We start from the raw sequence: 23,512 nt of genomic DNA, 5'->3' as shown, positions 1-23,512 counted from the left end.
ATATTCTAAGGTTTTAAATGCTTAATAAGGCTGCTTCAAAGAGCAAAGTAATCAGAATAATGCCTTCAGTGTTCATAGCGTTTAGGACAAGTAACACCTTTAGATTGCAAGAAGGAAGATTCAGGCTCAATATAACTAATTGTCTAAGGATTGAGAGGGCTGTGACTCACTGGAATAGATTTTCTTGAAGTATTAAGGAAGTCTCTGAAAATAAAAAAAAGTCTGAAAAACAGCTTTCAAAAAAATGTATTACTGGGCCAGATGAGTGAACTGCATAACTTACTGAAATCCTTTCTGGATCTATTTTTTTAAATACTAGGACTAGAGATAAGATGCGGTATGGATTACTTTAAATACCAACAAGAAAATATGCACGATGGTAGAAAATAGTCAGATAATAACATTCAAACAACATGAATTGGATGTATCAACTGAATCTCTATTTCAGTGAATATTAAAAGCTTTTTATTTACTGTGTATTTCACTGGTAATGCATCTCCCATCAGAAATAGTCTTTTTATTTGTTGAGGGAGAGAGCTAGAATCCTTTTGAAAAAACAGACAAGGTTTGAAGCTCAGCCAGAGATTCTTAAGATTCTGTCTAGTTGTCAGCTTATGGATAAATGGAAATGCAGTAGCCAAAATGTTTAAAAATATATGATTATCTGAAGTCAGTTTGCTAAAGCTTATTATATTTTAAATATTTATTAAAGCTATATGGTCCCCTCTAGATCTTAAGAAAGTGCATACTTAAGACATTGGAAGGTGTCAGATGCTTTTGAAGATGATGCGATTCATATACTTACAGAGAGGATTAGTTTAAGCCAGTGGGGATTTTAAAAGACATTTTAGCCCTTAGCACTGAGTTTTATTGCAGTCAACAATTAATTATTCTTACAGTTTCTTTTCAAATATATAATCATGACATTCATTATGACATGAAGAACTGGAATATTCTATAGGCTATATCTGCAGTTTGCAATGAAGTAAATGCGATATTAAGGTATGTTGCATTTCCCTCTATACTGCGACAGTTTAGACTGTACATGCTTTGAGAGAGAAAGAGTATGTCTTTATACAATGTAAAATACAGTGGAACAAGATCTGAAGATGCCTTGAAGGGGCTTTAAAAAGCAACTTTTATGCTTCTGAAAAAAAGCAATTAATTTAACTACCTAACCTATATAGTAACAAGAAGGGTCATAAGTGACTACGTTTTTCCTGGAAAAACTATGCTTATAAAATTCTGCTGTGGTGCATGTTCACCAGCATTATTATTTTAACTGAGCTTATTGTGCAAGTTGAAGAGAACCAAAAGGGCATTTGGACTTCTTAAACAGAGATGTGTGTGAAGAAAGGAAACTTAATTACCCGAGAATGACTGGAATTCTTTAAGATGCTTTATCCATAGTGATTCTATTACCTAACTTTTTTTCCGTATTGGTATGAAGACCTACCTGGATTACCTATATTAGTGAAGGACCTGAACAACGGTGGAGCTATCCATTATTCCCTCATTTTAGGGAGGGTATAAGAGTGTCCGTGGGGCATACCGTGTGGACCCTGTGGACCGTGCTAACAGTGGGACTAATGTGGCTAAGCATCCTAACAAATTAACTGTAATGTAAAAGGCTCATCTTTTTTTTTTTTATAGGTAGTATTTTTTCATGCTTCTGATAAGCCATAGTTTATACAAATTAAAAATATTTCTCTTAAGACTTTTAGTACAGATGTAGAAAAGGAAGTCAGCCCCTGAAAGCAGCAAGGGAATAAATAGTAAGTTTATTCTGTTTTCTAGCCTATTACTATAGGCTGGTATATATCACATGTAAAATCTTAGGCAAGTAGCCATCTGCTGCAGTAATAGTAAACTATTGGATTAGATTGTACATTCCCTATATGCTCCATTATTTTAATGGATTTAATCTATTTGGAATGTTACTTATTCAGAAGGATGTAACAAACATAATGTCTTCTGAAGTCTGGCAGTCTTCCTAAGAAATGACCACTCTGAGTGTGGGTTCCGCCTAATTCTAATCACATAGACATCAAGATAGTTGACAGCCTTCAAAAATATCTAAAGGGATAATCTAGAAATGGAATAATCTGCTGATCCTCAAATTGTATTGTATGAAAGGACAGAATAAGGCATAATATTTCCAGAACAGAAGTTTAATTTGATTTTGATTAGACAAAGGGTTTGAATTATGAGGCCTAATGCCAAAAAAACACCTCAGACATCTAGCTGCTATGAAAATCCATGTCTGTACCTTCACAGACCAATTTATACTGAGAATTTACCTTTCAAACTCTTATTGAATAGCCCACTGTACTCTGTTATCTTGTGTTTTCATCATTCCATCTATCTCACCCAAAACCAAATTCTGATCTGGCATCTTCACCATTACATTTTTTTCCCCTGTTTATCCTTAATCCTTATATTTTTTCATTCAATGCATTGTTGCAAAATTTACATACTCTTACTTTCACATCCTTTTCAAAGTGATTTGACTATCTTTTTTTTGTATTCTCTCTGAACTTGCTACTTTTCAGGTGAATGTGCTATCTTAACAATGTAATCTGCCTCATCTACTCACTAGTGCTTGTAAAAACCAATAGGCTCAATTCAGGCTAAAAGAATTATACAGATTGATAGTTTATTTTCACTATTCAGAGAGCCTGAATCAGAATTAGATTCAGAATCTAATCATGTAGCAGAACAACAGGCTAAATCAAGAAAAGACCTGCTCACTATGTGAGCTCAGGCTGCTTTAAGACTTGAATAGCTAGCAGAGGTTTGGATTTCAAAGAGAAGAACAAATTTTATAAGCTGATGATTGAGACAGGAGAGGCTGCTGTAAACTTACGTAGTTTACTTCTCATGCTGAAGACAGTGCAAATTAGAACCAGAGCACAGAAGAAAGGTCTGATAACTGGTTTAAAAATTTCTCTAACAGTCCAGAAATAACTTACCCACACTGCTAGTTATATACCTGATTCTTCATCTAAAGCTGTTCAAAGTATTCACCTAATTCCTAGTTTAAAGATATTTCACCTTGACTTCTATTCTTATTCTTGTCTGCTTACTGAAGAGATCTGTTATCAACCTTTTGTTCCCTGTTTAGATAGCTGTAGACTGTAATCAAGTCATTGAATCATATGTTTGGTAAACCACGGAAATTATTTGTCTTGAATGTGTCACTAGCCAGTATGTTCTACAGTACACTTCTGTGGTGTATATTTTGGAGACATGCTTGAGCCTCCAACTTATCCAAAAACTTTCTAACAGTGCCAGTGTGTTACCAAGTCTGAAATAATAAATCATTCTGAAATGGAAGCGTATTAGCTTGGACATGGTGCTGCCCTGATATGATCACAGACTATTTGGTCAGCTCGTAAATCAGTAGAAGTACGTTGCAGCAATCCAGAACATATAGCATAAACATATTCTTAGTCATTTTTACAGCTTTATAGGAACACTACCAATTTTTTAAATGTTCCTTCAGTTATAGACAACAGAACAGGACATAATATTCAAGGAATGCTTGTGCAGCACTAAATACACATATAGCTTCTGTATCTGTTAATGGTTGGGCTTGATGACCTTAAACGTCTTTTCCAACCTAAATGATTCTATGATTCTATCCTTACTCAATATTCTGTCGACACAAGGCCTTTTGGCTGCACAGTTAAAGCTCCTGTTTAACTATGAACCCACCACGAATCCCAAGCTCTTTCAGAACTACAGCTTTTTGATATAGATTTCCCTCATCCATCCTATGCCTGTTTTCTGTGTCACTGGCTCATAGACACCTGAATTTATATTTGAACATGTTCAAAAAGGCCAGAGTGCAGAAAGCAAGACCTCCCTTCTATTAATATTGGATCTGGCCCACAGGAGGTCAAAAACATCCTCTGCGAAATGAAGAGATTGTAGTGTGAGTGTATGAAATGGATGTAAATTAACTGAGTTATTTTTAGAATTACTGTTTTATAACTTCTGTAACATTACTATAGAATAGAGTGATCTGGTATTGTAAACTTACCTGCACGAGGATGATGCTTAAGGAGGGATCACCGGAACAAATGCAGAAAAATCCATGACTTCACCTCAAGCTCTGGTTGAGCCTAGTTACAGGCAAGGAACATTAGGAGAGAGATGCTGAATACCATTGAATAGACACTATGCTAAATTCCTGCAGTGTAGTCGGTGCACGTCAGATCATCCTGTGCGGTACTGTAATACTAGTTATCAACACTGCCTACATTGTGGATGCAGAATCGTTCTCCCACTTGAGTACGTTAAAGTTTCCTTGGCAAGAAAACCTGGTGTAGAGGAAAGGGAGACATGCACATCTGTTCAGCAGTTTTAGATTCAGCAAATATTCGTCAGGAGGAAGAAGAAAGGGGAATGAATCCACAAGCACACAGGATGGTTGTTAAGGGTAGATTGGGTTAATAAGCAGAGAAACTGCATTAGTGTGGTGGCTGTTATACAGCGGATACCAGTTAGGCTTCTCTTCCTTTGCAGTCTAATCTGTGCAGTTCTGCAAGAGCCTGTGTATCTCTAAAGCTAACCCCATTATCTCACTTTGGACACTACTAGGAGCTGATTTGACATCCTACCTAGACTGTATGCTTCAGAAATCCTTGTTGAACATGATCTGCAAAGAAATGAGCTCACCTTAAGCATCTTCATGCAAAGTCGCCTAGTTTGTCCTTGGCATATAACTTTGGAGGTTTGGACTGGCCAGTAGCATTATTTTGAATAACATGTCCGTTCTCTCAACATACACAGAAACTACATAGGGAGATATTTCTGTTCCTGTGGTGACAGCTATCCTCAACAAAACACCTGAAAATATTTATCAGGTCTTGTTCAGCCACCAGCAGGCTAAAGATGGCATTGCCATGGATCTCCAGGGCTGTTTAAGCACAGTCCCTCAGCTAATGCTAGACCATCATCCCACGTAACCTGTATTATTCAGGGTCTACAGAGCGCATATTCACTTTGCTTGCTTTAAAGATTTCTAGGGCTCCTGGGCACTGCATTTCCCTTTACCTATAACACAGTAGCATATCCCCGTAGCAGAAGGAGCTAGTGGTTCTGCCTGATGAAACAGCAATTTTCTTTGCAGGTTCAGTCTGTGCTTTCTGCAACAATACTCACACCATGGACAAGGGAGATCACATACTCCAGGCATGTTTTAGCTCTTAAGTTACTACAGATCTTAAACACGAGCGAGTTTCGCTCCTTTCCAACACTGATTCTGTAGAGAGTTTAAAATGACCACAGTTCCATGATACACTTAGTTTAAGAATGAAAGAAGCAGGCTTTTTGTAAATTCCAGTCTGAAATAGCACTTTGTCTGCTACAGACACAGTGATTTCTGGTATTTAGTCTGAAAAATTGTGCCAATTCAATCCAGAAATGTCATAAAAAATGCTGTAACTATTTTTCCAGATAAACCACTCATGCTTCATAATGATTTGTAAATAACTGCAAAAATTAGAACACACTGTATTTTTGTTTTCAGTCTATTCTCGTCCTCCCCATTTATATATTTTTCTCTTTATTAAACTTTCTCTCATTTTCCAGATGATATGACCTGGGCAGTTATTAGTACCCAATTAAAACATTACACACTTGACAGTGTGTACGTAACATGAAAATACATGGTATATTATAAACACCAGCTATAATGTTCTCTTTTTCCCATTTCTATTTAATAATTCTTAAGATGAATTGAGATCTAAGACATGAGAGATTGTTCTCTGAAAAAAGATGTAGCTACATCCTTGCATATGGGCTAAGTTAGCTGAACTATTTCTAGCATGTACTGGCAAACTAACAAAAAAGAATTATGATGATTCTCTAGGTCTTTCTCTCACAACATATTCTGGATACATACAAAGAATATATCCCAATAAATTCCAACTATTTACTTTTAGAGAAGCAGCAATGTTTCTTGAACTTTTATGAAATCTCACTTTGTATACTTAATTTTTGAAGGCATAAATGAATTAACTTTCCTCCATTTATTAGGTTTACACTAAGCTTATGCTCACCAGTATCACAGAAACTTGTAGAAGTTCGGGGAAATAAGTGCTAAAGAGTAAGATTTTCTTCAGCATTCTTTCAGTGTCATATATGACAAGTTTCTGGGGATGCTGGTGTGGCCAAGGTTAACCCAAAAACTTAAGTTTAAGTATAGAGTTTTAGAAAGGAGGATTTAAGATACTATGGTGGTACTGACTGCAGCTCTTGCATCAGTGTTAAGAGGGGAATCTCCTTCTGGATAGCAAGAGGTGTTGCCCTGGGCCTGGACTTAAGTCTAGGAGTAGATACCGGAATAGAATGGTTCTGAGAAGTAGGGCAGAAAGCACCCATTCTCATGGTACAGAAAAGGCACAGAAACGCTTCTAGAGTTTCTGGTTTAAGGCAAGTACAAAAAAAAAACAGAGCCAAGATGGAGAAAACAGATGTAGAAGAAACATACAGCAGCTCATTATCTTCCTACAGGTATTACACTGTAGTTGGCTGTGGAGACCTTTGAAAGGGATATATTAAACTAATACAATGGTGAGTTCACTATATGCTCCTCCAATTAGCAGAATTTTTGTGATTATACTCACAGAAGACAAGTAATTATTGCTCAAGGAGAAATTAAAATAATTACATAAAGAATATAAAATCAAGTCTTAATCCAAAAATTCCTATTCCTTAGGAAAGACTGCTGAATCTAGCCAGCATTTACCAATACTGAACAAGACTGAAAAATAGTGCCAAGAACACTGCAATAATCTCACAGGATGGGAAAAAAACTGAAGTGGATTATTTTCCTGGTCAAACTAGAAAAAAAAAAAAGAAGATTCAAAACTGTACAGGGATTGAGAGCAACAAACGCAAGCTGAATACGCATTTTTAGCTACGTTTACAGCAAGAAGTCCTTCACTGCCTTTGGAAACAGCAGTGGACTTACAGAGAAGGTACATGAAAATTTCTTCTTGTGGCTGTCATACACCTGTATGTCAAAACAGTGTTTCCAGTTCTAGACTATCATCATGAATTCAAAGACCTAACTCCACAAAAGACAAAAATGGGAAGACTATAAATACTGCAGGGAGTAAAACTTAGGAAAATGGTGAAACCAAGAGAGCAATAAATGGCATTAATATACAGAAGTGGAGAGGTTACAATTTAAATGTCAAGACATATTTCCATTTGTATCTGGACGTATTATTTTAATCCAAAACAAACATTAGGACATTTAAAGCCAGATAGGAAAAACTTCTGCAAATGGGAACAATCTTAGCTTGACACTTTACTTTCAATGTCTTTTTTCATCCTTAAATTCTGCAACCAGAAAAAGATATACTGGTTAATATATCAACCTTTAATCCCAAAACAATGTTAAATAGCAGCCAGCTACGCTCGATGTATCAGCTGTAGAGAGAACTCACCAGGAAATTCTGAACATTTAGCTGGCTACTGATGTTCATTATTAATCAACCTTGACATAATGGAGAAATTCCAGAGGACTGGAAAAAACTATTATTATGTCAGTATTTCAAATTATTAAATTGTATCATTAGGAAAATTCTAAGTCAGAGGGGAAATAATGAAAAAGTTGATACAGAATGAAACATGGAAATATAGCTAATACATATACTAATACAAATGTAGAAAAGACAGTTTGACAAATGTATTTGATTTCTTAAACAAGACCATAAATTGGCAGATAATGGTAAAAGTTTGGACTGATATTCTGAGGTTTTTGTAAGGTGTTTTGATTTAGAAACCATGACATATAATCAATATGGTTCTAATTAAATGAATTAAAGATTAGCCAGGAGTTAGATCTCAAAATACCTCAGCAAAAGGGAATTATCATTGGCCAGCTGTATTTTGAGCATAGCCCCCACAAGAACTGGTTTGATGTATTTTTTTTTCAATTTTTGTTAATCCTCCCCGCATTTTAGTTAGGATTATTTGAATTATGTTTTAACTAAAGGATGTCCTAGAGTTCTTGCAATCCAGAAGGCAAGCCTAGATACTAACAAATGGCTGTCTGATCTAAGACCACAGGGTGGGATATAGGAAGAATTACCATGAGTCTAGAACTGTAGCACTCTGTTTGGTATTGCTTCATACAGAAGGCACCTAAATTTGGTAGATTCCACAATTTTTACTTAAGCATTTCTCAAGCACCCAACATCCACTTATGCAAGCGTGCAGAAAACCCTCAATCTTGACTCCTAAGTCCCACTGTTCACCAATAACTTAAGAGTGGTTTATTTGCAACTCTCATGGTGTACCCAATGCACAGCAGTCAGGCTTACCTCCCTCCTCTCCCTTTTGAAACTTAAATATTCTCTACAGAAAGGCAGTTATTCAGCAAGATGAGTAGCTTGCCCACCCTCTTCAGAACATGTGTTTGAGATGCTCTCTGTGGGACACTCAGAGTAAGTAATCTAATCCAGACCTGCTGCATCTCGATAGGCTATTATGTAAGTGGACTGGTACTAGCTGTTTGATCCTTCTCTTTTGCTATTTCAAAAGAAAGGAAGTATTTCTGCTCAGTATAACCTGAAAACTTCAGGTCAGCAGAAAAACACCAACTCCTGCCTTTGAACTTTCCTGCAGCTCCAAGTTGAAGCACAAGCTGTATAAAGAGCAAGGTCTAATATTCAGCCCTGTCCTTAAACAGCCACTTGCTCAGTGTGTGTTTTGTTCTGAAGCCTGTTCTGAGGCCCTACTCCTCCTCACAGGGTGGGGACTGAACATACCGTATTTTGAGTATCAGGTTCTCCTGTAGGGCCTTCATGCATAAATCTTTACGAATAAAGCAATAGCCGTCAAGAAAAAAAAAAAACAAAACTGGCGGAAGTCAACAGTAGCTGTTTTGCCTAAAACTTGTACTTAAAATCCATTTAAAATCTGTTTCTTCCTACCCTATTCCACTCCCCCTCCCAAAAAGGTCTCTTCTCTGGTCAGGCTCATGAGCAGCTTATTTTCTTGACTCGTAGTATAGTTGCATGTGACTTAGGTAACACAAATGCTATTCTTTCCAGACTACTTAGGCAGAGATTAATCATTACATAATGCTTTGTGTTGGGAGGCAATGGAGGACATGTGTCTGGAAATGCAATTACCTGGCAAAAAAGATTGCTGTAACTGTCAGGAGTATGGCAATAATTGAACACTGCATATGTTACTAAATCAGAAGTAAGCCATAAATGATCTTAAAAGTGAATTCACACAGTTATCTGATTCACTAAAAAATTATGACCAGCTGGGAAGATAGGGCAAGGAGAAGGAAGGATTAAAGTGCTTTAATAGAAAATTTGTTTGTCAAGGCTGGAAAAGATAAGTTTATTCTGAGTTAAAAAAATTTAAAGGTACATTTAAAACCTCTTTAGCTATGTAAATTTAATGGAGAATTATAAAAAGCAGCTTAGCTGGAATAATGTAAATGAATCCAAGTATACACATTTTGAGCCATATTCACCATGCTTATAAAAATACCCACTCAAAGTAAAATGGCTTGCTAAGTAATTAAATATTTAAACATTGAATCAGAAGTTAGATTCAAAACAGACTTCTGGAGTGAAAACATCAACTTTAAACACAGGATGTGTTTCTCGGTTTTGGTTGAGGCTTTTTTTTTTTTTGTGAAAACTGAGTATAAAGAAACTATTAACTTGTGCACAAATAGCCAGAATCTATCTACAAGTCCTTTAAATTTTTGTTGTTCTGACATGACCACATTTAGAAATAGAAGGCAAAGTGGATCCTCAGCTGCAACTTGGAGCACTGTGCTCCACCTGACAATCTAGACCCTTCTCTTCACCGTCTTTCCGCACAGATGAGGTACGGCTGCGGTTGTAATGTCATGCCTAGTCTTGGTTTGAGATCTGGAATCACACCATGAGGAAAACACAGGTGAAATCGTTGTAGTAATGAAGTAAAAAACAAAAACATCTCCATTCGAGCTAGCTGTTCTCCAAGACAATGTCTTCTTCCTGGGTTGAAAAGAAGGTTTTGGAAAGACTTAAAATGCATTCAATTACATTTTCGCTCTTATTATGAATAAGAATGGTGATTTCTGTGTTCTGAGAGGAGCTGTATGAACTTGGTGGTAGTATTCTGTAAGACAGGCTAGGCGATAATTTACAGCAAGAACCAGATTTTAGAGAATTTGTTCATCTCACTCCACAAATGCCATTGCAACTAATTGTCAGATTTATTTAGTTAAGCTATTAGCTACTTTATCTTGTCTTGAAGTGCCAATCTAAGGGAAGATATTTTAAAAAAACGATTCTGTGAATTTCAGCTTTTGTCCCCTACTATTTTCTTTATTACATCTACTGCCAGTTATTATTACCTGGCAATTACTATAAATTGGTAAGCAGAAAGATAGGAAACAGGTCTGAATAATGCCTTTAAGTATTAGTTCCTGTTCTGTGTATTACTAGTTAGAGGGAGTAAATGTGTTTGTGGAAGACACGGATGAATGGACAATGACATCTGGAACCGGTAAGGTCAAACAGGCAAAAAAGAAACATAACAGAATACACAACAAAGGTGGACTTCATCAAATCTAACTTTGGCCATTTAGATGTTGTGCGTCTATTCCAAGGGAATTGTCTTGTCTTGCCTCCTTCTATATTTTGCAGAAAGAGTATCCCAGGTAAGTAAACTAATTCACCCTCTACACAAGTCTTTCTATGCACTGCAGAGGTAGCCTGGCAGTTAGCTTATACAGAACACCTAATATTCTAGGCTGATAATCATATATAAGGTAAGTTATCCACTCTCATACGCATCACAAGACAAATCCGTAATGATTTAGGATTGCCACAGTATTTCCTCAGGACAGAATGCAGTGCTACATGCTGACCTGCAAGCTAGTTCTGAATAAAATCTGCAATATCTTGTGCTGATCTAAGTGCTGAAATTTGAAAGCTGGTTGTGTGAATCTCCTGTAGGGAATAACTTTAGCAGCAACGACTACTAATTGTGAAACGAATAACACTTATGTACTGCAATGATATAAAATGCAGACTCCTCAGATAAGAAGATACTGTGCTTTTTTGTTAGTTTGTATATAATAATGAGCCCGTCTATATAAAAGATATTACGCTAAAATGCGTTACGTCCAGAGTGCATTATACTGAATGTCTTTAAAATGGCTGTTTCATCAGAACTGTGGATATTTTACATCATTCTGTCCATTCCTGATTTTATTGCCATCGCTTACACGCTATACATCTCTAGGTTTATTAAAAGGAACAGTGGAAGGAATCACTCTTACCTAGTGAAAAAGGAATAAATGCATCTTTCTTGACAAACTGCCCGCTGCTGTCCAAAAATCTCTCAGGAAAAAACACTTCTGGATTGCTCCAGTATTTTTCATCAAAATGAACGGAGTAGAGGTTTGTAATGACTGTAGTGCCTTCAGGAATAGAGTAACCACGCACAACAGTATCTTTGGAAGTTGCATGAAAAATACCTAGTGGAGCTATATTACAGAATCTTAGAACTTCATGTAGAACAGCCTCAGTGTATGGCATTTTGCATTTCTCTTCCAAGGAAGGCATTTTGTTTGGGCCGATGACTAAATCGATTTCTTTTTGAACTTGCCCTGTTAAGAACAGGAATAAAAGCTGATGTTTATTGTATAATATCCTTTATTTTTTAATTTAAGCTATAAAATGTATATTTTTAAAAGTATACTGAAACATGAGATATATATAATACAGTAGCTTTATAAGCTTTTAAACTTAGACTTTCTATTCCTTATCCTGCTAGTAGGAATTATTACTAGCATATATACCAGTAATCTTCATTTTGAAAGTAATTATCCTCAGTAAAATCGTGTTTTAACATACTTTTCTTTGCTTGTGTATATTTTTATTTCTGGAGCTCTTCAAAACTAAAGAAACAAGCAAAAGACTGCAAAGATAAAGTACATTAAATACTTGAGGGAACACAGGTAACACTGAAATTAGCCACTTGAACTTTCCTTTGTCTTATTCTGCTATGATTCTTTAGAATTGTCACAGTGAAAAATCATTCACTCATAAACTGAAAATATCTGATACAACACAGTGAGAGTTAAGAGGGACAGGAGCCTGAATTTAACCGAAAGGAACAAATTCAATCACTGGGGTTTTAAAGCTATTTAAAAAACCAAGTTCACAGGTTATTTAATAATATCAAAGGCATTCAAACTGCCTCTTCTTTTTCCTAATACACTTTCTTTGTTGAAACTGCCAAACACCTCCTAACTGAAACAAAGTTGGACTTTCACAGTCCATGTGGAACCAATAATGAAAATCTGGGAGATGGCAGAAAAAACCTACCAGAATCACCAGGTTTTTCAACCTGAAATGACAACGTTTGACACCAAAATGCAGAGGTGAAAAGCAGCTTAGTGCAAGTACATTCTGTGACGTAGTGGTGTATCTGTGTATTCTGTAATACTTAGGCAGAGAAAGTCTAAATAAACGACAGGTAACAGTAATTTTTATTTTTATCCAGATGAACTGATTTGGAATCCAAATTCAGAAACTCATTATATCGCAAGACCTGAGACCAGGTTATTTTAGGTGAGTGGATCTCTACAAAATTGCACAACGTGTAGGAGACACAACACTACAAAGTCTTCTTGATCTTTATTGAAAACCAGCATCTTGGTCAGATATTAATAGAGAAGGAATAAGGATGTTTTTGTTTTAAGATATGAATATTGCTTGTGAGGACAGACTGATGGGAAACTTTGATTTAAGTGGACCTTTTTGCATTTGGGCTTTCTATACAACGTAAAGCATAAATATATCCATTGACTAAGTGTGGCAATTTATACATTTTTAACTAAAATATGGACCATGTATATGTGCATCCTAAAACTTTTAAGTACCTATTAAATCAGATTCTTTTTTTTTTTTTCATTTTATTAAATGTTTTTCTTTCCTGGTAGATTTTCTTATTATACTGTGTAAGGCACATAAATGAATCAGTGGAACTCAGAAGCATAAGGGCAACATTTAATTTTTTTAAACCCGTTTGTTTTAAGTTGTCTGAAATATGCTGACTGCTTAAAAATAGCCATCACAGTTTTAAGCCTTTGCAAAAAAAAAAATATATATATTAGCTGCACTTAGTGAGCTGAAGCTACATATTTCTCTGAAATATAGCCCTCAAAGTTTTTCAAATTAACAACTCAAATCCTGTTAGATCTTGCTTTTAATCCTAGGCTAGAAGAACGTTTTCTGATTTTTTTAATCTTTAATCAGTTTCCTCATGTTCAATTAATTAATCAACTAAAATAGCGCAGTAAATAAAAATAAGAAAATATGTACGAAGTTATGGCTCTCAAAAGATATTTGAGCAAACTTTGGTTCTACTTGCTTAGACAGACATTTTAACCAGCTTGGTGAATATGGGACTTAAAATAATGATAAGAGCAGCAACAAAAGAGCTTTAGCATCAACTTCTTCATTTAATCTGAATGATTTTCACTGTTTATAGCATGTCAGGCCTTGATATACATTATCATCATATTTTAATTCCCATTTTTTCCCAGTAAAGGTGTATTTACCTTAAGCGTAAATATAAAATTTGATCTTGAATTTTAAAAAAATAACTGCTTTTTGTCCACCCAATTGAAATTAAAAATTATTCTAGCTGAGAAAATCAGGAGGTATAGAGTCATGCACGTACTACCCTAAGGAGAAAATAAAGATAAAGACGCATAAAGATATCTGGTTCCTATGCAGAACTTCAGATCTCAAGAGCCTTAGCGCTACAGGTAGGGTTGCTATCCCCATTCTGAAATGATGATGATGGTGAAATTGATGCTAGAGCAATATTCTTTGGTCGAAGTATCAGTAGTAACTTTCCCAGTTATCTAGGCTGCTCTTTCTTCAAATACTGAAAGTCCCTAGCTGAATGAGCACTGCTAAGGTTTTGATATGAAAAGCGAAGTGGAGGCAAAGAAACAAGAAACGTGACTGTTCACTTCTAAAACCGAAACTTCTACACAAAATGTCTGGGCTGACGTTCAAACATCTATTGCTGTCTTACTTCAGAATGACACTAACACGTCTTTTTATTTTTAAATGCTATTTCTGTTCTTCCAAAAGTATAAATATACACGTCTCTAATATGTAAATCTATTGTGAATTGCGGCACTTAAGCATAAAAAGAAATTGTACCTTAACTGTTAACCACAAACTGATTTACATTTTGGGTGATGCTTTTTTACATTTTTAATTTAGTTTATAAATTTCATATTTAATTGCATTTGCTTATTATTTAACTACATAGATTATTGCATCTGCCAACCGATATTATGCATCACAACACTAAACTTAAATATATTAGAAATACTTTATTAAAAATACTAAAGATTCATTAAAATGTATTCACAAAACAATGTGCTCAAATTTTATCGTCATACTTGACCTTTGATATCCTGTTCACCTGCATATAAAATAAGCTTTTCACATCTGTCCATAGTATATTTGGTAAATCATACAATAGAATAATATATACAAACCTTCTTTTTTGGTTAAAACTATGGATCACAGAAAACACGTTTTGAATTTGCGATAGGAAAGTGTATCAGTTCCTCAAAGTGTCAAAGTTCTTACCTTGAATGTTTGGATAAAGAGCCATAAATAACAGTGCCCATCTTAAAACATTTGTTGTGGTTTCTGTCCCAGCTATGATGAGTTCTCCAACAGAGAAAATTAAGTTTTCTCTTGAATATGTAGATTCTGGATCATTTTCATTGCAGTCCATCTCATCTAAATATGCATCTACAAAATGTCGAGGTGACTGAGGCTTCCTATTTTCAGAGACACGTTCAATAAGCTCATGAAGAAAGTCATAGACTTCAGCTGCATTTTTAAACAGCTGCTGGTGTTTCCCAAATGGCAAGATACCAATCCAAGGAAATGCATTATATAAAAATACAGAAGCACTAGCGGCTAATTCAATATTTTCACTAAAAATCTCAATCATGTGCTGAAATTCAGTATCTTCATATGTAAAGCGTTCTCCAAAAATAATCAAATTAGTAATGTTTGAAACAGCATTTGTTATCAAGTGCTTAAGATCAAATGGTCTGCCTTTGTACGCATCAATGGCATCAAGAAAAAACATAGATTCTTCTGAAATTTTGTGTTCAAAGGACCTTTGACCATATCCAAAAGTTCGAAAGCTATTTACAGCTAATTTGCGATGCTCTGTCCATCCTCTGCCATATTTACTGTTCAGTAAGCCTGAAAAAATATTTTGACACAGTATTTTATGCAACGCTTTATTCTTCCCCCATAAGATAATAAAACTATTTAACAAGACAAAAAACAAGACAAAAAATTACACACATCTTGCTACGGAACGCAGTCCAGGAGTGCAATCCTTTCCAAATAATATCTTTAAAGAAGCATCAAGAATTTTATGAGAGGAGATTAAAAAGTAGAGAAAATGGCTACAGCAAATGTTTCATGTGATTGTTCACAAACCCATCTATTGGACAAAAATTACATTTTTATCTAAGATATATTAGCACTTACCTCCCATGTTTGTCAGCTTCTTAAACAAGGGAAGAGACGGTCTATCTGCAAAAATTTCACTTTGATGAACAAGGCATTCTTTTACTGCATCGTAGCCATTCAGTACAATGGCAGATATACCTCCCAGATCAAGACTGAAGATCTTTGGGGGGGGGAAACGATAAAAATTGTAAAATGCTATTACAACCAAATCTTAAATGATGAAAACAATTAAAAACAAGTAATGAAAAAGTGAAACAACACTAAACACCAATGCAAAATACAGACTTGAATAAACTTTAGTAGGGCATACAGGTAACCAGAGGTGTTACAGCTGTGGCATTACACAGTTGAGTCTGTTGCGAGCTAACTTTGCCAACACATAAATGAGCCCACGCTACATTCTGTGCTTTGCTGCGCACCTGAAGTGACCAGCTCTCCAAAGTAAGGACAGGGGATGCTTTCACATAGTCATTAAAGAAATGTGAATTTGATACGACAATGCATATTTTCCAGAAAAAAAACCACTGTCCCCTAACATTAGTAGATATCAGAAGATATTACTGTAAGTATATACTTACAAGTATATAATATAGCATTAGTAGATATAAGGTGTAGTTTTTATATAAGAACTAGAAATAAAGCACATATATTGGATACTTTCCTCATTTGCTGAGACTATTTCCACAGGAGGGAGGAAAGCCTTACTACTGTATCTGCTCCTCCTCCCTGGTACATTCCAGTAGCTTCATTCGCTTAAGGGCGGCACTATGACTGAAGCTTCAAGTTTGTATCATGAAGACTTCCAACATGTCTCTTTGTAACGGCAGGCACAGAAGTGGTGTCAGTTGCGGAAACAACCAAGCTTCACCCAGTCCTTTCCACCTCTGAAACTGGACACGAGCTTACTTTGCACAGGCTCCCAAAGAACCATCAGATGATAGAAATGAGAGCCATGATGACAGCCAACAAATGACAGCATAGCCCAGCTAGTCCCATCTCCTGTTTCCATAAGTGGTTAGCACTAGGTGCTTTGGAGAAAGATGCAATGCACCTTGCAGAAGACACATACAGGAAAACCAAAATGAAAACCTTAACCTAAGTTTTAAAAATTAAAACTGTGGCTAAACTCAAGACTGAAATCCTACATCCCTTTCCATGCTTCTCCTAGCATTATAAATCTGCATTTTTACTATACAAATCTCTAGGTTTTCCTTCATCTCAGAGGTGTTGACCTCCACAATTAATCTTAGCCTAATTATACATTCTGTGACAACTGGGTTGTCACCGAAAGGGTTGTCAAGCACTGGAGCAGGCTGCTCAGGGAAGTGGTGGAGTCACCACCCCCGGAGGTATTTAAAAAGCCATGTAGATATGGTGCTTAGGGGCATGGTTTAGTGGTGGGCTTGGAATTGCTGGGTTAATGGTCAGACTCAATGATATTAAAGGTCCTTCCCAACCTAAATGATTCTATGATTATTTTCTTTTAGCAAACTTTATATTTTCACTGTTACAATGGCTCTTCTTTTTTATGTGATGACACTCCCAATATATTTCTGCAAACCATTTGTGAGTTTTGTATACTGTGATCATAGCTTATTTTTTCCCTATGTCATACATAATTTTAAAACAAATCCTTTCACTGTATTCTTCCAGAGCCCCCCAAATCCTGATATACCATCTTCAAGTTCCCTCAAATTCTGCAGGATCCTTTCTGACAGCAGCTGACTACCACTCCATACAGCATTCCAGGCAAGTAAAAAGCTTAGTTTATTTGATAACACATTTTCCTTCGTATTTCCATTCTATTTGTCCCAGTATTTTGCTTGAAACACATTTACTCTTTACTATTGCCAAAAGAAATGAAACAAAAGATAATCCTATCCTTTTGTTTCTGCCATTTACCGTGCTTTTAATTTGTGCTTTCTTTCGCTTCTCATTCATGACGAGACTGTGACTATTCTGTTTCTGCTGTGGCTTTCATAAACAATCTGGACAAAAGCCTTTGACAGACCTAAGTTCTAGCACCAGTTTTATTTTCTCATTAGGGGTCTTATATTTAAACACTTCTAGCAGTTTGAAGGACGTGATTTTCTAGACAAACCATTGTTGGACACAAAGCTCAGTCCTTCAGAAACTACCAACGATAATCCTGCTAAATTAAACACCAGAGGGGTTTTAAATAGCCTGGATGAGTACAGGCAGGCCGAATTGCTGGCCAGGGCATCGCGCTGACTGGTCAGCTGCTACTGAAATGTAGGTGTGTGCGGGTGTGTGATTATGTATGTGTACGCATACGTGCTTGCAAATGCTAACGCCCGCCTGCCTTTCCCTGCTAGATCTAATTTAACTTCTATGAAGCTTGAAAGAACAGATTGGTTGCTTCATTGGCTGATGAAGAGAAACACCTGATATATGAGAAAGTATAAAAAAAAAAAAAGAAAAAATCCATTCTTATGTAGTTATACTAAGTATTCCAAATAGCCCACCGAAGGTACTTTGAAGCAACGTGTTTCCAGTGAAATTATTATTATCCAAGTGCCTGCGATCTGTTGTAATTTTGTTAAGTTTAAGGCCTCTGAGCGTGTCCAATACTTGTGGATATGAAACAAGCGAGTTACTTCCATGCGCAGCAGGGCCCCGGTTTAAGCACGGTACCGAGAAAAGCGCATACAAGCCCGACCAGGCAGGCCGAGAGCTCCGCTCCGCCTCTGCCGACCTAACGAGGGCGCTCTGGCCTAAGAGAGGTGGGAAACCCTTCCCCTCTGCCCCCGCTCCCCGGGGCACGGCGGCACCGCTCTGCCACAGCCGGCGGGGTACCGGGCCCTTTCCCCGCTCCCGTTAGCCGGCGGGGCCGCTCCGCCCACGGGGCCGCCGCCTCCTCCCCGGGGCGGCGTACCCGCCTCCGCGGTGCTGCTCCGACCGCCGCTCCGGGCCGGGGCCAGGCGGCGGGACGGCTTCCCCCGGCAGGGCGCGCCGCGCTGCCGGTGCGGGTCCGGGCTGCCGGGCGGCCCCGCGGACGGACCGCCGGGACGGGGAGAGCCCGCCCGGCTGCCTCCTCCCCTGGCTCCGCCGCCGGCAGCGCTGCCCGCCCCAGCGCTGCCGGACCCCCGAGGAGGCGGCATTCGCCGCCGGAGCGGCGGTACCTGCCCGTGGATCTGGCTCTGCCGCCGCATGTAGACGTGCGGCTGCTCCGCGCCCAGGGCGTGGATGTTGCCGATGAGGGGCAGCCCCGCGGGGCCGGGCGGGAAGCCGGGCGGCCGCCGCTGCTTCAGCAGCTGCCGCATGACGAGCGCCAGCACCGCCGCCAGCAGCAGGAGGCAGGCGCCGCTCCCCGCCGCCGCCGCCGCCGGGCCCCCCGCCGCCGCCGGCCACATCGCCCCGCGCCGCCGCCGCGCCGCTTCCTCCTGCCGCCGCCCGCCCCGGCCCGGCGCCCCCATTGGGCGGCGGCGGCGCCGCCCCGCGCTCATTGGCCCGCGGGGGCTCCGCCCCCTCGCCGCGGCGGGGCCGGGCGGGGCCGTTGGGCTGCGGGCGGGCGGGCGGGTGGGTGCGGGGATCGCGGGGGTCCCGGCGCCGCCGCCGCCGGCCCGGCCCGGCCCGGCCCGGCCCGGCCGGACACGCAGCCGGGAAGCGCGGAGAAGGGGCTGTCCGCCTGGGGCCGGCGCGGGCGCGGGAAGCGGGTCTCGGTCCCCGCCCGGCCGGGGTTTGCCTTCTCTTCTGGAATTATATTAAAAGTTTCTCCCTTCAGGTGTATGAAGTGTTGAAAAACCTCTGCTGACTCTGCTTCACAGCTTGGCCTTGACAGTGAGAAAAGTATCAGGCAATTATTTGCTCGCTGTTAAGTCTCTGTGGACGCAAAAACCCACCGGTTTGAGATGCCTCTCCCAGAGCCCCCTGGTCTGGGGAGCCTTGAGCCAATAAATCCCGCCGTGTTTCCCTCCCTGCCCTTCCAGCCACGACATAGAGAGTCTGTCGGAGTTCTGCTGGTCGGTGGGCGGGTGGGCGGCAGCTTCACACGTCGTGCCTGTAATTCCCCGCACTGCGCAGCCTGCCCTGGGGTCATCTGGCCCCGCCGACGGCAATGCCAGGGTGCTGCGGCGGGCAGGGAGCAAGGCCCCGGCGTCCCGGCGCCCCCGGCAGCTCGGCGCGGGAGGAAGCGTCCCGAATTCATGTGACCAAGCAGCAAGGAAATCACATACATAGTGTGTCAGGGCTGTCGTTACTCAGCGGGATGATGCCTCAGGAAAGAGGGCTTGGGTTGCCCAAGAGACCAAAACCATTTACTGCAGACCTAAGAAAGCAATCCTACTATGCAGCGTGACGTCCTGCTAAAGCACTTTAGATTTAAAAAAGCAGATTTGTTTCCACTCGTGCTGTTTCTGCTATTCCATTGCTGCTGTTTTACAAGCAATTTTAGGCATAACAGAAGCATTCATGCCCTGTTAAAATTTCTATGCTATGTGTTTCCAACGTGAGTATTCTTTTTTGTTTAATTCAACTGAATATGTCTTTGTAGATTCACAAGAAGGTGGACAAGATCTAAACTGATAGGAATTTGTGCTGATGAAGTTCATTAATAACCTGACCGATCAAAATGTGCTGCATACTTGATAATCTAACCATTGAACGCTTAATTCTCAGTACGTTCCTGTGATGAGACATTCTGCTTCAAATGTGGCGATGCTGACCTGAGAGTACATGGCACAAAAAGCTGAGGAGGGCCCTAGATGTTGCTCAGAAAGCAGGTGGCCAAGAACTCACACAGAGCAAAGGTCGCGGCTTTGAAAGTACAGGGGGGAGATAATAGCTGTGGGCACAACAGAGGAACAAGGAGGAGAGCAGGCAAGTGACAAAGTGTGGCTTTTTGGCTGGCAATCTGGCTGTAAGGCATCTGCGGGGCTTCAGGGCAATCAAACTGGCTGTCTGCGTGCTTGCTGAATAGAGCACGAGGCTATGAAGCGTAAAAAGAGAACAAGATACAACGAGCATACTTACTCATGTTTTCCCAGGATGGGCAGATTGAGAAGGAAAGATAAATGTCATGTGTATATTACAGAACAATACACCAGTAACTTTTAATGAAGGCACGTGCAAGGATGCTGACCCAGTTTTCTCAGCTGGATTTGTTGGTGCCCATCTGTTGTCATGCACAGAAGGCTGGTTGGGCTGGTTTCTGGACCAGGGTCTGTGCTGGTTTCCATGAACCAATACAGCGAGACACTCATTTTCAGATGCATCTTCATGCAATGAGCAGTCAGTTTTATTTGCCCCAGCACCTTTCCTCGTCCTAGCTGCAAAATGCCTGTAAAGCATGTGTCAATGCCAGCGTCCTGTACCAAAATCTTACCCAGTTTGCCGGAGTACAAAGAATTGGCTTGAGCACTTCTGGGGGTTTATTTTTTCATTCTTCTTCCAGGTTATTTCTTCATCCTTTCTTCTAATATGATAGTGCCTAGTGTCTTAACTGATTTACATGGGACATACCTGCAAAAAAATGTCAGTATTTAAATGTCAGTGCCTTAAGATTTCTCACCAGAGGACAAGAGATTCAGGACCTCATCTTTGCTCCAGCCAGAGGCAGAATGAGGAGAAACAGCAGAGGATTAAAACAAGATATGCAGTGTGCGTAAGCAGTTGGGTGAAGCATGCAAACTCAAACAGATAGATTTAAACCTGATTACTTACACACATTTAAACAAAGATGGGGTCTCCAAACACTTTAGCTCAGCATATTCAGGTGAATTGAGTTACACAGGCTGGCTGGTCAGACAATGCTTCAAAACAGCGTGAGAAAGACTAAATCACAGCCTACAGACAATTATACAGAGTTAACTTGCAGGATGAAATTGCTGTTGATTGTAGTGGGAGTAGAAATGTTGATGTACCAGATACGTCTTGCAATTTTATGGTGAAAGGTATGGTGTATATGCATGTGGTTACTACTGCAGTCTCAGCTAGAAGGATGTAAAGCATTTATGTACATAACTTCTGTCTTTGGAAAAAAGAGGTTGGTACTTTTCTCCCCTTGTCCTCCTCTCAGTGATACTTGAATAGTTCTCCAAGTGTCTGAGGAAACATAGGAAGAGGTACTATTGCTTTGACTGATTTTTACTGCTTATCTTCAATGTTCTGTTATTTAAGTGTGTAATACTTCACATGCAGCCCAAGTTTTAAATGATCATGATTTCCACCACATCTGTGTATGAAAAGAAAGGAAAGGTGATTGACAGTCTTGGCAGCAGGCAAACAGGAGGGAAAAAAAACCCACAGGAAAGACCCAAGAAGAGAAAAAAAAGATACAGAAGTCCAAATGCTTGGCTAAAAAGGAATAGAATTATATGGGGAGAAAGCAGACAAGATTTGACAGTTATCTTTAAGTAGGGGAGAGAACAGTCAAAACTGACCTTACTGTAGCATTTGAGCCTTGGTGATGGAGAAGAGACAGCGGTGTTATCACTGTAACAGGGGAAGAGAAACTGAAGAGCGTGACTGCAGAACAGTAACATTCGTTTCGGTCAAGCCAAATGCAAAAAGGTGGTGAATCAGCCAAGATTAAAGATCCGAGAACCTCTAACTGATGCATGATTAAATGGAGGAAAAAAAGGACCAGCATAGATAAATATGACTGAAAGTTGTCAAAAGTAAGCGATAAATAAACCCTTGTGGACAGATGAAATCACTTAAGAATGCAGGTTTAGGGATGCAAGACTCCAACAGCTATCCAAGGGCAGGATTCCTTGCCAGTTTCTTACTGGTCTTTTTTGTTTTTTTCCCTTCTATCAGAAGTGTGGGGGCAGCTTGTGCTGATTGCTTCTTTGGGAAGGTTTTACTCATCTTAATCACGGATGATCAAATGAGCAAACTCATAGGATGAGTAAAGGTTTTTTGATTTCAATTATAAAAAATGATGGCTGAGTAAAGAATCGCATTACAGCATGTATCTTTATTAAATTCTAAAACATTCTAGTCATCAAGATTTACAATTACTTTGCATTGTAAATTCTGCAAGGAGAAGTTGGAGACAATCAAGTAACAGGAAATTATTTTGTTCCTGTCTTCTCAAGAAAAGCAGAAAGCAATTCTTTGACGGGGAATGACTACACATACGTATACATAGCTTTGACTTTTGACGAAAGTTACTGACAGATATGGCTGTTATTTTAGTAACTATATTAAGATCTTGATGATATATCTATTACACTCTTGGGAGAAAAATTAAGTAGTTTTGCAGTTCCCTTAAGTATCTCACAAACTTGTATTCAGCTACAGTTTGAAACAGGCTTTGGCTTTCTTACTCTTTCACGTTGAGATCTTTGCTGAACTTCTAGAAAACAAGGTAAACTTCTATCAGGCTGAAGTGCTTTCCATTCCTATATTGATGTCTCCTGTCCAGTGAAGTCATGCCATTATTTATAAAATGTCATGCCAGAAAACAACTTCTTTATAGCCAGAAATGTAAAGATTTTGCTCCTTTTCTTTGAGGGCGGGGCAGGGAAAAGAAAGAGATTTGTACAGATGTATGTAGAATAGTCATGCTTCTCACTGAAGAGATTAATTTTGTAAGCCCACTGACAAGTTGAAAGTCATGTGCAGATGTTATCTATTGCGCTCACATAGCTCTTTTTAACACACCTGTGTCATCATAGAGAATGATCAGTTTCTGTGTTACAATTACCTCCTTAGCTAAGCCTGTAACGATGTTGGTGCTTTATAGATTTGCTAAAACAGAAAAACACATCTAATGTTTTCCCTTAGGAATTCGGTGATCGGTTGCTGAAGAAAACCCTTTTCCTTGGTCACAGTCCTACCGTGCCTAAACATTTTATTTTTGTCAGGTAGACTCAGAAAGACACTGGTTTAAAGACTGTAACTTCAGAAATAGCTTTGGCATGTCTTATTTGCTGGCACTTTCGGAGTATACTTCGGTCAATTTATGCACAAATTTA

General features: G+C 39.2%; 2 protein-coding genes across 6 annotated transcripts in view; one reads left to right on the top strand and one right to left on the bottom strand.

Moving 5' to 3' along the window:
• Positions 1 to 6,879, top strand: part of PDE3B (phosphodiesterase 3B) — a 109,263-nt gene extending 102,384 nt beyond the window's left edge. Inside the window, exon 17 of the mRNA XM_064452632.1 lies at positions 6,728 to 6,879. Coding sequence (XP_064308702.1) covers positions 6,728 to 6,766 — 39 coding nt within the window. The 3' untranslated portion in view covers positions 6,767 to 6,879. The remainder of the gene's footprint in view (positions 1 to 6,727) is intronic.
• A 2,527-nt stretch (positions 6,880 to 9,406) lies between these two features.
• LOC104041023 (vitamin D 25-hydroxylase) lies at positions 9,407 to 18,985 on the bottom strand. 5 transcript variants are annotated; one of them, XM_064452634.1, is made up of 5 exons: positions 18,713 to 18,985; positions 15,588 to 15,729; positions 14,661 to 15,293; positions 11,318 to 11,647; positions 9,407 to 10,025 (listed from the first exon to the last, which is right to left on the bottom strand). In XM_064452634.1, the coding sequence occupies exons 1-5, from the start codon at positions 18,941 to 18,943 to the stop codon at positions 9,850 to 9,852; spliced, it is 1,512 nt and encodes a 503-aa protein (XP_064308704.1). In that variant the 5' UTR covers positions 18,944 to 18,985; the 3' UTR covers positions 9,407 to 9,849. The 5 variants fall into 5 exon arrangements, with proteins under 5 accessions (XP_064308704.1, XP_064308705.1, XP_064308708.1 ...); XM_064452635.1 differs by having other exon boundaries at positions 15,588 to 15,632; positions 18,713 to 18,799; XM_064452638.1 differs by having other exon boundaries at positions 14,661 to 14,857; positions 15,588 to 15,632; positions 18,713 to 18,791.
• Positions 18,986 to 23,512: the final 4,527 nt, after the last annotated feature.

Source organism: Phalacrocorax carbo, chromosome 5 (assembly GCF_963921805.1).
Source record: "Phalacrocorax carbo chromosome 5, bPhaCar2.1, whole genome shotgun sequence".
Lineage (NCBI taxonomy): Eukaryota > Metazoa > Chordata > Aves > Suliformes > Phalacrocoracidae > Phalacrocorax > Phalacrocorax carbo.
This window is presented reverse-complemented; position numbering and strand designations above follow the sequence as displayed.

What these genes read in the sequence shown, in the direction of transcription:
- LOC104041023 (XM_064452634.1), bottom strand. Translation starts at nt 18,943, where the DNA reads ATGTGGCCGGCGGCGGCGGGGGGCCCGGCGGCGGCGGCGGCGGGGAGC. An exon ending in AGAGCCAGATCCACGGGCAG is followed by an intron (nt 15,730 to 18,712) that starts GTACCGCCGCTC and finishes CCCCCCCCAAAG; the next exon opens with ATCTTCAGTCTTGATCTGGG. An exon ending in TCTTTATCCAAACATTCAAG is followed by an intron (nt 11,648 to 14,660) that starts GTAAGAACTTTG and finishes TGTTCTTAACAG; the next exon opens with GGCAAGTTCAAAAAGAAATC.